Source organism: Podarcis melisellensis, assembly GCF_964234715.1.
Source record: "Podarcis melisellensis genome assembly, chromosome: 10".
In the NCBI taxonomy this organism is placed as follows: domain Eukaryota; kingdom Metazoa; phylum Chordata; class Lepidosauria; order Squamata; family Lacertidae; genus Podarcis; species Podarcis melisellensis.
In genome coordinates, this window is record NC_138542.1 from 68,625,963 (window position 1) to 68,641,693 (window position 15,731).

Here is a 15,731-nt window from a genome sequence, read left to right on the forward strand (position 1 = left end):
CATAAAGCCACGTTGCACTTTGGGCTAGCGGCTATAGCAGCCTCTGGTTTGGGGTCTTCAGATGAAGGATGGGGCTGTTCAACAGGTGTGTGGTGTTCATTGACAACTATCACCCTCTCTCCCTGTTAAGACTCTGCAGGGATTTCAGCTTAGTACTGGTAAGATTACTTCACTAGTAATGTCTGGGTTCTGGGTTTGGGTCAGGTTTCCTTTTAACTTTCAGAATACTGCAATTCTTTTCAAACAAACAAGCAGCCCAAAAAGGTTCATAAAAAGCATCCTTAATTTTTCAAGCCATAAATCCCAGTGAGATCCTGAGCTTCGGCACTCACAGGCCGCTAACCAGTAATGGAATCTGGGAGCAAAGCGAAGTGGGATGATGGCACGCTCATTTGTAACAGATCGTAAAACTGGCAAAAGGCCCATAATTGGAAACATGGCGCTTAATGCCACAGAAAATGGGCTGCATGGTTTTAATGACAACTTCCTGCAAAGGACAATGAAGCCTATATTCTTTGTGAAAGGAACATCATCATCATCAACAACAACATCAACAAGAGGAAATGATTAGCTGAGGAAAATCGGAAGAAAGCATCATGGAAAAACAAGTACAAGCTAGTAGTCCTGATATATTTTGAAGCTCACTTCCAGGCCTAGAATCATAGATTCGTGGAGTTGGAGGTGAGCCAAAGATCACCTCGTTCAACCCCCTGCAATGAAGGAATCACAGCTAAAGAATCTCTGGCAGATGGACACCCAACCTCCATTTAAAAGCCTCCAATGAAACAGAGTCTACCACCTTCCGAGGGAGTCTGTTCCGCTGTCAAGCAGCTCTTTCTGTCAGAAAGTTCTTCCTAGCGTTTAATCGGAATCTCATTCCTTGCAAATTGAAACCATTGCTTTGGGTCTTACTCTCTGGAGCAGTGGAAAACAAGCTTGCTTCATCCTACACTGGCTCCCAGTATGTTTCCGAGCACAATTCAAAGTGTTGATGCTGACCTTGAAAGCCCTAAACGGCCTCAGCCCTGTATACCTGAAGGAGTGTTTCCACCCAAATCGTTCTGCTGAGGTCCAGCTCCGAGGGTTTTCTGGTGGTTCCCTCACTGCGAGAATCCAAGTTACAGGGAACCAGGCAGAGGGCCTTCTCGGTAGTGGCGCCCACCCTGTGGAACACCCTCCCACCAGATGTCAAAGAGAACAAGAACTACCAGACCTTTAGAAGACGTCTGAAGGCAGCCCTGTTTAGGGAAGCTTTTAATGTTTAATAGACTATTGTATTTTAATATTCTGTTGGAAGTCGCCCAGAGTGGCTGGGGAAACCCAGCCAGATGGGCAGGGTATAAATAATAAATTATTATTATTATTATTATTATCCTCCATGTGACAGCCCTTCCGATATTTGAAGATGGTTCTCATATCACATTATCAGTCTTATCTACTCCACGCTAAACAGGTTGTTGAATGTCTTGTGGCTCTAACACCCTTTCCCATCTTACATTCCAGAGAAAAAGCAAGGACATAACACAATAGCTGCCAGGGTAATGAGTGATGTCATAATAGAGGACTACAATAGGAAGCAACAAGCAGGGGAGAGGAGTACAGGAAGCACACCATGGATGTACTTAGTGACACAGTCACATGGGTGAAAAAATCCATCCAAATATTATAATAATAATAATAATAATAATAATAATAATAATAATAATAATAATAATTTATTTATACCCTGCCCTCCCTGGCCAGGGAGGCTAACACCAGTAAAATTACAATAAAAATATAATAGAGAGGGGGAACCAGTTTTTTAAAATATGGGTTAAAATACAATTTAAAATGCACCCTCATTTTAAAAGTAGACCATAGATCAAAACCATAAGGGGAGGGAAACATAAGGGTCAGACTGAGTCCAAACCAAAGGCCAGGCAGAACAGCTCTGTCTTGCAGGCCCTGCGGAAAGATGTCAAATCCCGCAGGGCCCTAGTCTCTTGGGACAGAGTGTTCCACCAAGTCGGGGCCAGTACTGAAAAGGCCCTGGCCCTAGTTGAGACCAATGATTTCATCCAGCGCTATTTTTGTTTCTATGAATTTCTGTTTATCTGCTATCTTGTAATAACTGCCATATTGCCCCTTTTCTACAAGTTTCTATTAATATTTTTCTTTACATTGTTCATCTCATTACCGCTCCATCAGTAGACTCTGAATCTTAGGGCTGTGGGTTCAAGTCTCACTTTGGGTAAAAAGATTCCTGCATTGCTGGGGGGGTAGACTGGATGACCTTGGTGGTCCCTTCCAACTCTACAATTCCATGATACAGTACTACGAGCATGCTCAGTTGTGTGTTCTCACACCTTTTGAAATACTCCGTATATTCCAGAGCGCTTTGGAAGGGGGGAAAGTCAGTAGCTGCATCATTTGCTGCGCAAATCCATGTTTGGTTCCACCCTGCTGAGTTTCACTCTGGAGTCTGTACACCCAACCAGAGAGAGCGTAACTCATAGGCTGATCTTACATGACAAGCTGGCACCGCTGCAGCTTGAGTCAACACAAGCATATGGGTGTACATCAGCCATCCAGCTTCATCAAGCAAACAGGATGACATTATGCAATGATGCTCAACCAGATGATGCACTGAGCTGCGCATTGTTGTCAGAGAGCTTTAATTAACACAGAGAAACAGCCACATGCCTGCCAGTGAGTTTCTCCCACTGTTTGTGATGTTTCCGATTTATTTATTTTCCTTAAATGTGCTCCCAAACTTGTGACCAACGTCAAACTATTCATGGTCCTTTGTTTTGACCGTTTTCGCAGTGCCCGTTTTTAAATTTTGCACAACGCGCACTGGTACATCACAAATGTTGTGATAACCATATAATAAAAGCAGATGCCACGCGCGGAATCATACATGCGCTAGAGTGAAATAATAAATAATCATTAACGAGTGTATTTTGGTTGTTAATTATAGCTTACATCTCCATTCTAATGCAGCTAAGCTTGAAGAGTTCCCAGCGGAGAACAGGGCTCTATATCATCTTGAATTTTATTACATTATATGGTGTCTTCTGTGTTATTGTATATACACTTGCACGCAGCCATATTACATTGCATTAATTTGTGGTATAGAAATACTTTTATAAATAAATAAGATTTGGACAATTTTATTGGCCCCTGATCAAGATTCCCTCTCTCTCCCCCTCTCCTTCCCCTGCTTTTCTTTTTTCTTAGGTGACAGAAATGCCCCAACTCCCCGCTCTGGGCAAGGAAGGAGGCTGTGGGAAGTTCTACCACACCAGCCAAAGAGGTTTCCTTCCACACCAAGAGCCCAGAACCAAATATAAACTGACTTCTTCCTTGATGGAGCAAGCTTGCTTTCTGCTGCTCCTGAGGGATAGGACCCTGTGCTGGGCCCAGGGGTAACCCTTGAAACCCGGTCCAGGACCAGTCCAGAATCCTGCCAGCCGTTATTCCTCCTTTGGCCACTACTGTGGATGCACGACTTGACTGCCTGTCTCTAGGCACTGAAGTCATCTGCAAGGGGTTCCTGTTTGTGGGCTTCCCAGAGGTATCTGTTTGGCCCCTCTGAGTACAGGATGTTGGAGAAGATACATACATTCTTGAAATCTTTTTTTAAAAGGGCAGGTGGCACATCTCCAGGCCAAATGCAGCCCTCTTACTCTTGGTCATCAGGACTCTCCCCAAGCCAAACCCTGGGCCCAGGGGTAACCCCTGAAACGGGGTCCAGGACCGGACCAGAATCTAGAGGTTCTGCTAGGAGTCAGCCCGACAGAGCCAAAGCAGGACACAAGGCAGGAAACCAGGCAAGGACAGGTACAGGATCTCAGGCAGGATCTAGCATACAGCAATGTTGCTCCCGCAACCTGGGGCGGGGTCCGACAGCCTTTTATCTTTGTCGGGGTAACGGCCGGTCCAAGTTTGAGAAAAAACAGACAGAAATATTCAAGCATTTCAGCTTTTCAAAAGAGGAAAGTGTGGCTTCACTTTTAGAACTTGAAAACGCTTGAATTGGCAAAACTAACTGTAGTTATAAGGTACCAATCAAATGAGAAATTAAGACTACAATGGAAATGGTTTGAAGATTATACGTCCAAACACTGCTCAAAAAACAATACGTTGATATGTTTGGATTAATGCTTGTAAAGTCGAATGAGAATAAATAATAGTAAGTTAAGAGAGTTAAGAAACATAGATATAAATTGCAGTGGGAAATACAATAGTATTGTACAAATGAAGGCGAATGTTGGTGGAGGGAAGTCACAAGGGTGTTTTAATGTTTGTCATTGGTGTTAGTAGTGTTTGTGAAATATTTGTGTTTACCTGTTTGTTTGTAAATAAAATAAAATAATAATTAGGAAAAAAGAAAATAAGAAAATGCTTGAATGATCTCAGTTCTTTCTGCTTAGCACCTTGATTCCTTGCGGGACATGCAGCCTTGGCCAAATTGGACCCCCTACGCACATGTGCGCACACTGTGTATCTCATGGGTAAGCAAACTAAGCCCCAGGGGCCGGATCCGGCCCAATCGCCTTCTCAATCCGGCCAGTGGATCTGGGAATCAGCGTGTTTCTACATGAGTAGAATGTGTCCTTTTATTTAATAATCTCTGGGTTATTTGTGGGGCATAGGAATTTGTTCATGTTTTTTTTTCAAAATATAGTCCGGTCCCCCACAAGGTCTGAGGGACTGTGGACCGGCCCCCTGCTGAAAAAGTTTTCTGACCCTTGGTATACCTCTTTATCTATCTTGCATCTTGAATCGTTCAGGAATTAGAATAGAAACACCCTATGGTTGGGTGCAGCCGATAACAGGCAATAATGTTGCTAGCATCCTGCCTATGCAGCTTTTTACAGGAATTATCCCTCTCTCTTTCTATCCAACACCCGCCCCCCCCCAAAAAAAACACCCCTTAATTAGTATTCATTGTGAGGAAGGCACGATGTGATGTGCCTCAGATTCCTGCCTGTCTGAAAAGTGGCTTGACTTTAGAAAGCTCTGCTCGGGAGAGAGGAATAAAAGTTTGCAAAATAAATTAAAACCTTTCAGCCGAGTCCTTCCTGAGGCAAAAAGGAGCCTCCGAATGACACAGAGGGGAGCGGAGGCGGAACACCCAGATCCAGATTTGTATAGAGGATTTAAATGGAAAAGAAGCTACATGTGCTGCAAAATTCTCTTAGAATCATTATTGTGCAGTTGGAGTCCATTCCACTGTCAAACAGCTGTTCCCACCCAGAAGTTCTTCCTTAGTGTTTGGTTGGAATCTCCTCCCTTGACATTTGAATCTCATCGTTTCTGGTCCTCTCCTCTGGAGCCAAAGAAAGCAAGTTTGCTCCATCTTCCACGTGGCAGCCCATCAGATATTTGATATTTGAAGATATTTCAGATATTTGAAGATGGCTGTCATATTGCTTTGCAGTCTTCTCTTCTACAGGCTCATATCCAACTCACTCTACTGATCGTCATTAAGGCTGGACTTAAAGATCATTTAAGGGATGCGGGTGGCGCTGTGGGTTAAACCACAGAGCCCAGGACTTGGCGATCAGAAGGTTGGCGGTTCGAATCCCTGTGACGGGGTGAGCTCCCGTTGCTCAGTCTCTGCTCCTGCCAACCTAGCAGTTCGAAAGCGTGTCAAAGTGCAAGTAGATAAATAAGTACCGCTCCGGCGGGAAGGTAAACGGCATTTCCGTGCACTGCTCTGGTTCGCCAGAAGCGGCTTAGTCATGCTGGCCACATGACCCGGAAGCTGTACGCGGCTCCATTGGCCAATAAAGCGAGATGAGCGCTGCAACCCCAGAGTTGGCCATGACTGGACCTAATGGTCAGGGGTCCCTTTACCTTAAAGACCATTTATCATCTTGGTCATGCGGCAATTATCACAACCAGGAGAAAATGCCTTTAAAACTGCCAACCTGCTAGTAGGTGGAGCAGAGACCCACATCTTAAGAACATGCTGGATCAGGCCAAGGGCCTGCCGAGTCAAACAATCTCACAGTGGGCAATCAAGTGTCTGTGGGGAACCCTGAAGCAGGATTCGAACACAGAGAACTCTCTCCATCTGTGGTTTCCAACAAGTGGCATTTGAAAGTATTGCCTCATCATGTGGACCTACTAGAACATAGACAGATTGCATGCCATCGATAGCCTTCACCTCGACCTACACCTCTCCAGCCCATGCACATTGTTTGACTGGAGAATTGCATCACAAAAATTCAGAGAAGCACGGTTCTCAAAAGATAGCTCTGTTTCGGTCTTTGTGTTGGTTCGGAAAGTCTCCCATTAAAATGCAAACAAAATCACAATTGTCCCCAGGGCCGGATTTAGGTTTGATGAGGCCCTAAGCTACTGAAGGTAATGGGGCCCTTTATATGTCAATAACAAATTGTCGCTGTTTTTTGTGTTGAATATAAGCTATATGGTAATTTATGGACCTCATAGGTATCTCAAGCCATTTTTATATAACATTTTCAACCAGTCCATGCAGAATGTAGATACCCTATATATAGAAAGGAGCAAACCAGTGATATTTTAGGGAGCAGGCTAGCAGGCGGGGCCCATGACTTACACCATAGGAGCCTACACAACACAAAACACTGTTGCTGTATGTAGGTTTTATTTTATTAGTTTTTTATCTTATATTTTGGAAATGTACATCCAGGTTTTTTCCCTTTAATTTTTTTGGGGAGGCTCCAAGAGAATAGGGCTCTAAGCTATAGCTTGTTTGGCTTATACGTAAATCCGGCACTGATTTTCCCCTATCTCTTCCTGCAGTCCAGCCCCCCTCTTCCCTTTCCCATGGCCCAGAGTGGCAGGGCTTACTCACTGAAGTGTTTTGGCACTGGACGCTGGAGCTGTTGAACCGCAAAGCAGGCACTCTCTTCTCATTGCCCTGAATGCTGATGATGCACTCGTAGCCCCGCTGCCCGGACTGAGGCTGAGGAAGGTTCTTGGCCTTCAGCGTGATTGGCTTGATGACGTCCACAGGCACCAAGATCTTACTGACGTGCAGCAACTGGGGGCAGTCCTGGAGAAAGCAGGGAGGAGGAGGAGGCGGGATGGGAGGGGAAAGAAAGAAATTGTCCCGTGCAAGTTAGTAAAACGCTTAGTTACAGGAGCAGAGGAAGGTTAACAAAGATGATAAATTGAAATTGAAATACTTTATTGTCACTTGTACAACTTGTATACAGTGAGATTACACGAGCACCCCCCCCCACTCAGCTCTCTTAGTCTTAATTCCCCTTGTTTACTGACACACATACACCAAACCTGAAAGTCAGTTGCCCTGTTGTTATCTTTTCATTCAGCAGCCTAACAGCCCACGGATAGAAGCTATTCTTTGCCCTGTTGGTGTGACTAATCATGCTTCTATATCTTCTGCCCGAGGGCAGGAGATCAAGAAAGTGACGGCCAGGGTGTGAATCACCCCTAAGAATTTTCCTCACTCTCCTGAGGCAACATTCTTCCGCTATTTCATCCAGCGGATTCATGGGACAGCCCATAATATCTTGTGCACTTCCTATCAGTTGATGTCAAACCAGCGTACCACACCATGGTGCAGTATGAAAGGACACTTTCTATTGTGGACCGGTAGAAGGAGATCATCAAATGTTGATTGACATCGTTTGCGAGTAGGTGAAGGATTGGGAAGTAAAGTTAGGTGAAGTAAAGGGTTGATAAATAGTTGCGGGAACTGGCAATGATAAGCCTGGGGAAAAATACAACTCTATGCGTTGGAAAGGACCCCAAATCCTGCAATGCCGGAGTCTCAAGTAGATCATGCATGAGAGATGGCCATTCCACCTCTGCTTAAAAATTTCGTAGGAGGGAGAGTCTACCACCTTCCAAGGGAGACGGTTCCACTGTTGAACAGCTCTTACTGTCAGAAAGTTCTTTCTGATGCTTGGTCAGAACCTCCTTTCTTGTGACTTGAAGCCATTGGTTTTGGTCCTACCCTCCAGAGTCGGAGAAAACAAGCTTTCTCCATTTCCCCTTTAGATATTTGAAAGTGGCTATCATATCTCCTTTAAGTCTCCTCTTTACCAGGCTAAACATCCCCAGTTCCCTCAATTGAGAGGTGACGCGATAGCCTTCATCTGATATCTGAAGGGCTGTCCCGTGGAAGATGGAGCAAGCTTGTTTTCTGCCACTCTGGAATAACAATAATAATAAAATTTTATTTATATCCTGACCTCCCCAGCTGAAGCCGGGTTCAGAGTGGCTAACAACAATAAAAGTAAAACAACATTCTAAAATCAATTCAGTTTAAAATCAATTCAAAATCAACTTCATGGCAACCATTGGGCTAGAGTTCTGTGAGGATTACCAAAGGCTGTGTCTTGGCCAAAGGCCTGGTGGAACAGCTCTGTCTTGCAGGCCCTGCGGAAAGATGTCAAGTCCCACAGGGCCCTAGTCCCTTGTGACAGAGCGTTCCACCAAGTCGGGGCCACAGCCGAAAAGGCCCTGGCTCTGGCTGAGGCCAGCCTAACCTCCCTGTGGCCCAGGACCTCCAAGATGATTTTGTTTGAAGACTGTCAGGTCCTCCTTGGGACATACCAGGAGAGGCGGTCCCGTAGGTACGAGGGTCCTAGTCTGTATAGGGCTTTAAAGGTTAAAACCAGCACCTTAAACCTGATCCTGTACTCCACGGGGAGCCAGGGCAGCTGGTTTAGCACCGGGTGAATGTGATTCCCTGTAAGGAGTCTCGCTGCAGCATTCTGCACCCGCTGCCTTATTGTTGTTGAGACAGGCCATTGTTCATAAGAAGGTAAGAAGGGCCTGACGGCCAATGGCCCATCAAATCCTGCACCCTATTCTCACAGTGGCCAACCAGGTGCCCCAGTGGGAAACCTGCAAGCAGGATCCAAGCACAAGAGCCCTTTCCCCTCCTGTCATCTCATGCAATTGGTATACAGAAGCATTACTGTCTCCAGCTGCCATCCATCGATCGCCCTCTCCTCCATGAATTCGGTCTTCTAAAGCCCTCTAGTTTGGTGGTCATCACCACGGGAGCAAATTTCATAATTTAACCATGTGCAACGTTAAGAAGTGTTTCCTTCCATCTGCCCTGAATCTTCCAATATTCAGATTCAACCAAGGCCTTCTTTAGCATATGCGGTGCCAGGGTGCAAAAAACTGCCCAGCACCCCCATTGGGGGGGCAGGCCAAAGTTGTTGAGCAATTCTCTCCCATGCCGCTGCAGGTGGAGGGAGGACAGCAATCCCCGCAGAGGCTTGGGAGGGAAACTGTGCGCCTCGTGTGAGCAGCATTTGTGCGCTGGGCGGGCTTCTCTATGGCAGCAGAAAAGCCTGCAGTGCTCTGACGGGCTCTGCTTCACTCGACAGCGGCTGTCAGCTGGCCTGGTTCTTCAATCCCCAGACTCCAAATCTCACCCCCGGACTCTCGGCCTGGCACCCCTGAGAGCCCTACACCCAGCTGCCCTGCACCCCTAGCGCCTATGGGTAAGCCAGCCCTGGATTCAACTACCATCTACCTTAGCCCACCTTGGTGATGTCTGCATTGACTTGAGCAGCTCTCCAGGTCTCCAGGCAGGGGATATTCCCCGCTGTGATGGCCTGGGATTCGGACTCGGAGGCTGAACCTGAGGAATCCCAGCCTGCACTGGATTCCCCGCCTCCAGAACCAGCTGAGCCGGGGCTGGGGCTTGAGCCTGAAGGGTCCTCACCTGTGCTGGATCCTCAGGTGCAGGCACCAGCTGAGTCTGCTCTGGCCCCTGAGGTGATGGAGGACCCATTGCCTGCAGGTGCTCCACTCTCAGCCCCGTCAGGGGAAGAGGAGGTTGCCTCTGGGTCCGGTAACCCTCCAGCCTCTCCTGAGCTGCAGAGGCTCAGGGCAGAGAGGTGGAGGGAACTAAGTTCCCGCAGGAGGAGTGCTCGCCTCCAGGCCAGGAGAGTCACCTGTGGACTGGGGCCGTCCTATGCCTCTGGGCAAATAAAAGCCAGCCAGCCCCAGTCCCAGGTTGCGGGAGCAACATTGTTGGTAGCCTGTTCCTGCCTGCACCCTGTCCTGATCTTCTGCCAGAGTTCCTGACCTCACCCAACTCCCTGCCTTGGACCTAGCTACAGCTTTGATGGACAGCCTCCATACCACACCCTCAATTTGGAATGGACTTGGACCTCGCCGCACAGTTAACCCTCGGGACTAGCACACCCGCTTTACCTGCAGTTGCCACTGGGACCTTTTGCATTCAAAGCAGCTGCTCTACTAATGAGCTGCGCCTCTTCCCCCCTTTTATGTTATGCAAGAGAGCTGCCCTTTAATTTGTCCTCACCCCATTCTAAGGAAAGGTAGAAGAGACAGCAAAGCAGCACATTCTGTGGGGGGCTGATTTCAGGTGCCCGATTTCAAGAACTGGCGATGGGAAGGAGGGACGAAGGGAAGGAGTGACTCACAGCACTGGGAGGGGAAAGCAGAAAGACGTGTGACTTTAGAGAGAGATGCGGGAGGTATCTCTCCTCACAGCAGATGGCGGACGCGCCTCATGGGCACAAACAGTTGAGCAACACCAAGGAATGGATGAGCTGCGGAACAGCTGCAGTTACCCTGACTAGGAATGGCATTATGGAGACTGTCAATCATGCTGTTCTGTGGGTGAGATGGACCACAACTAGCATCAGGTGTGTTTGCGAGGAAAATATGCCCACCATGCCAGGCTCTGATCAAACGGTATGGAATTCCCCAAAAGCTTGCAACACACTCACCCACAGCATTTGTTGAATAATGCAATGCTATTTTTAAAAATACAGAAATATGTATTTCCCAGAACATTATATATATATATATATATTATATATATAGATTATATATATACATTATATATATATATATGCATTTGTTGTCAGTTTGCTTTCTGGCCCAATTCAAGGTGCTCCTGTTGAGTGTTTAAAGCCATAAATGACTCGGCCCCCAAATTTCTGGAAGATCCCCCCTTCTCTGCAGACCCCATTGGGGATTCAGATCAGAAGAGGGGATGTTTTTGTAGGTCTGCTGCCCTCAGGAGAGTGATGGCAGCCTAGGAGAGGGCCTCCTCTGTGGCAACTCCTAAGTGAACATGAGAACAGACTTCTGGGTCTGTCCAACCCAGCATGCTTTTCTCACAGTGACCAACCAGATGCCCTTGGAAACTCACAAGCAAGATTTGAGCATCATCATCATCATCATCATCATTTATTTATACCCCGCCCATCTGGCCGGGCCTCCCCAGCCACTCTGAGCAGCTCCGAACAGAATATTAAAAACACTACAAAACATCAAACATTAAAAACTTTCCTAAACAGGGCTGCCTTCAGATGTATTCTAAAAGTCAGATAGTTGTTTATTTCCTTGACACCTGATGGGAGGGCGTTCCACAGGGCGGGTGCCACCACCGAGAAGGCCCTCTGCCGGCTTCCCTGTAGCTTTGCATCTTGCAAAGCCCTCGGAGCTGGACCTCAGTGTCCGGGCTGAATGATGGGGGTGGAGACGCTCCTTCAGGTATACTGGCCTGAGGCCGTTTAGGGCATTAAAGGTCAGCACCAATACTGTGAATTGTGCATTCTTCCCTTTCTGCTGGTGGCTTCCAGCAAGTGCTATTCATAAGAGCTGCCACCTCCAACTCTGGGGGCAGAGTATAGCTAACCTGGCCAGTAGCCATTGATAGTCCTCCTTTCCATGTATCTGTGGAATCTTCTTTTAAAGTCATCTATAAAGCCCATTACTGCCCCCTGCAGGAGCAAGTTCCATACTTTAACTATGTGCTGCATGAAGAAGTACAGTGGTACCTCGGGTTAAGTACTTAATTCGTTCCAGAGGTCCGTTCTTAACCTGAAACTGTTCTTAACCTGAATCACAACTTTAGCTAATGGGGCCTCCTGCTGCCACCGCACGATTTCTGTTCTCATCCTGAAGCAAAGTTCTTAACCCGAGGTACTATTTCTGGGTTAGCGGAGTCTGTAACCTGAAGCGTCTGTAACCCGAGGTACCATATATTTTTAAGAAGTGAAGCTCCTGCCACACAGAGGTGCATCTGGTACCTACATGGTATAATTTCCAAAAGATAACCTTGGGATAGCTCAGTCAGTAGAGCATGAGACTCTTAATCTCAGGGTTGCGGGTTCGAGCTCCACATTGGGCAAAAGATTCCTGCATTGCAGGGGGTTGGGCTAGCCAGTGTGGTGTAGTGGTTAAGAGTGGTGGACTCGTAATCTGGGGAACCGGGTTCGCTTCCCCGCTCCTCCACCTGCAGCTGCTGGGTGACCTTGGGCCAGTCACACTTCTCTGAAGTCTCTCAGCCTCACCTCACAGAGTGTTTGTTGTGGGGGAGGAAGGGAAAGGAGAATGTTAGCTGCTTTGAGACTCCTTAGGGTAGTGATAAAGCGGGATATCAAATCCAAACTTTTCTTCTAGATGTTCCTCGTGGGCCCTTCCAACTCTACAATTCTGTGAGTCTCTATGCTGAAGACTCATCTCTCCCCCCTGGCCTTTGGCACCTGAGATGTGTGCTTTCCTGTGACTGCAATTTGTCTTAAACTGCTTCTAAAGTTGCATTTTAAATGGTTGAGAGCCACTCTGGGAGCCTCAAGGTGAAGGGAGGTTAATAAATCAAATCAATAATAATGAAAAATAATAACCATAGGTGATCGAAGGGTTTTGTTTTTTTAAAGGAACCCTGGGATGGATCCCAGGAGCACAAAGACATGCAAGAAAACCAGGGGGGGTTAAGAAAAAGGGGCAATGTGAAGAAATTGGGAGATTTCCTTCTCGCACGCCACCCCAAGCCGGCGCCATAACCTTTTTGATCATCCTTGTTTCAAATTCATTAACAAGAGGCAATTGCAGAGGCCCCAATAAAAGGATTCGTTAGCATATAAAAAGGTTTGAGGCTCTGTTAGGAAGTTCATTATAGATAATTGAAGAGGCGAGGGCCGTTAAAAAGGCGAAATCCTCTTCCCAATGTGTGACTTTATCTGATTGACCTAATGTACTTCCTAATTGAAATTTTAAAAGGCAATTTCTTGGAAAGAGGGGATACAAGGGAGTTGCGGGTCTCGCCCTCTGTGTCCAAGCCTTGGGTACGGCCCAAGATGAGGAAGAGAGAACTTTTTAAAAATGGAGATCCTTCCCTAAACCACCTCCACCCCTATACTGAGCCCAAGAAATAAGCCATAGGAACTAGAATATACAGTATGCAGTTGGGTAATGTTGGACTGGGACCTGGGAGACCAGGGTTCGAATCCCCACTCAGCCATACAGCTCATTGGGTGACCCTGGGACAGAGGCGCCATCTTGTGACCAAGATGGGGGGAGGGCTGATGTGCGTTATGCATGCGTGGCGTCATGCACACATTGTTCTAGATATAGGTAGGAAGCCGTGTTGGTCTGCCATAGTCAAAACAAAATAAAATACCGTATTTCTTGCTCTATAAGACTCACTTTTTCCCTCCTAAAAAGTAAGGGGAAATGTGTGTGAGTCTTATGGAGCGAATGCAGGCTGCACAGCTATCCCAGAAGCCAGAACAGCAAGAGGGATTGCTGCTTTCACTGCGCAGCGATCCCTCTTGCTGTTCTGGCTTCTGAGATTCAGAATATTTTTTTCTTCTTTTCCTCCTCCAAAAACCAGGTGCGTCTTGTGGTCTGGTGTGTCTTATAGAGCGAAAAATACGGTAAATTCCTTCCAGTACCACCTTAGAAACCAACTAAGTTTGTTTGTTGGTCTCTAAGATACAATGCATTGTGTGAGTGCCGTGTGTTTGACATCACAAACGGGCAACGCACATCATTGGGAGGAAGCTGAGTGGGGATCCCAGTGTGGCACAGTTCCCTCTCTCACACTCAGGAGGAACTGGCCATTGAATTGCTCCTCATTCAGCCTCCTCCACTCCCTCAGCATCGAGGGGGCCCACCCCCCTGCCAGCAAATATTGCTGTGGTCAAACAGTCCTCTACCTCCTAGGAGCTGATGTGCCTGCTGTGGGGCCAGTTGCTGTCTCTCAGTCATTAACCTCCCTCTTTCCCCCGCAGGGTCGCTGTGAGGACAACATGAGGATGTTGAGACTCCTTTAAAGCCCTAAATGGCCTCGGCCCAATATACTTGAAGGAGCATCTCCACCCCCGTCATTCTGCCCAGACACTGAGGTCCAGTTCCGAGGACCTTCTGGCAGTTCCCTCAGTGCAAGAAGCCAAGTTACAGGGAACCAGGCAGAGGGCCTTCTCGGTAGTGGCGCCCGCCCTGTGGAATGCCCTCCCTTCAGATGTGAAGGAAATAAGCAGCTATCCTATCTTTAAAAGACATCTGAGGGCAGCCCTGTTTAGGGAAGCTTTTAATGTGTGATGTATTACGGTATTTTAATATTTTGTTGGAAGCTGCTCAGAGTGGCTGGGGAAGCCCAGCCAGATAGGCGGGGTATAAATAATAATAATAATAAATAATAATAATAATAATAATAATAATAATAATAATAATAATAATAATTTGCACAACAGTTCAAGCTCTTGGAAGGAAAGGTGTGGGTATAAATTTACTGAACAAACCCCCACAATTTGCATTCATCTGTAAATAATAATAATAATATTTTTGTATTTATACCTCGCCCATCTGGCTGCGTTTCCCCAGGCACTCTGGGCAGCTTCCAACCGAATGTTAAAAACGAAACAACGCCAGACATTAAGGCCCCAAGTCACCACGTCACTCCCAGGAGAGGCGCCTGACTTGGGCGCTCTGCAGGCCAGGCCCCGCGGTAAGTGCTGATTCCCACGGTGTGCTATTTTGTCACCTCCCTCAGGGATGACACCCGGGGCAGTCCGCTCCCCCCTTCCTACGCCCCTGGTTCTGCCGCTGTACATGCATGCAGTGGCAGAACTAGGACCAAACTAGGATCAGACCACCATCCTAAATCTGACCAAAAGCTGGGCAAGGGGCTTAGGATGTGGCATAAAGGCCGTTGCACAAGCAGAGAGGGACTCTACCAGCAGGGTAGTACAGAGGTACATCAAGGTTAAGAACTTAATTCGTTCCAGAGGTCCATTCTTAACCTGAAACTGTTCTTAACCTGAGGTACCACTTTAGCTAATGGGGCCTCCCACTGCCAACGCGCGATTTCTGTTCTCATCCTGAAGCAAAGTTCTTAACCCGCGGTTCTATTTCTGGGTTAGTGGAGTCTGTAACCTGAAGCATCTGTAGCCCGAGGTACCACTGTAGTCCAAAGGGGCATCACCACCAAAACTTCTGTAGGTGCTGACGTATTTTTAATCTTTGTTGGAAGCCGCCCAGAGTGGCTAGGGAAAGCCAGCCAGATGGGTGGGGTACAAATAATAAATTATTGTTATTATATTACCTACCAGCAGGGATTTGCCAAAGGTAGAGCCAGGAAGGCCATGAGAGTCTTTGGGTCCCGTCCCCTCAAAATGGCAGAAAACGGCACCAGTAGTGTAGTGATTTCCCCTCTGAACGATGCCAATGTGAGGAATTTAAGCTATTCTCAATATTAACTGCATTTATCACCTCAGCTTTCCCTCCAAGGGGCTCAAGGGGGGCGTACCTGTTTCTCCCCCCCTCCTTTCATGCCCACAACAATCCTGTGAGGTCGCTTATGCCAAGCCCTTAGCTTGTTGTGATTTCTTGGGGCAAATGCCATTCCCCCCCCTTTTTCCTTAAACTGCAATGCCTCTCCGACTGCAAGCAACAGCAACAATGTCCAAATCCTGCATTTGTTTTTGTTTCTTGGAAAAAGA

At 47.0% G+C, this 15,731-nt stretch overlaps 1 protein-coding gene across 3 annotated transcripts in view; it reads right to left on the reverse strand.

Annotated features, from left to right (window-relative positions):
* Positions 1 to 15,731, reverse strand: part of PLXNA4 (plexin A4) — a 567,107-nt gene that overhangs the window by 116,346 nt on the left and 435,030 nt on the right. For all 3 annotated transcript variants that reach the window (XM_081926700.1, XM_081926701.1, XM_081926702.1), the window contains one exon: positions 6,830 to 7,030. In XM_081926700.1, coding sequence (XP_081782826.1) covers positions 6,830 to 7,030 — 201 coding nt within the window. The remainder of the gene's footprint in view (positions 1 to 6,829; positions 7,031 to 15,731) is intronic.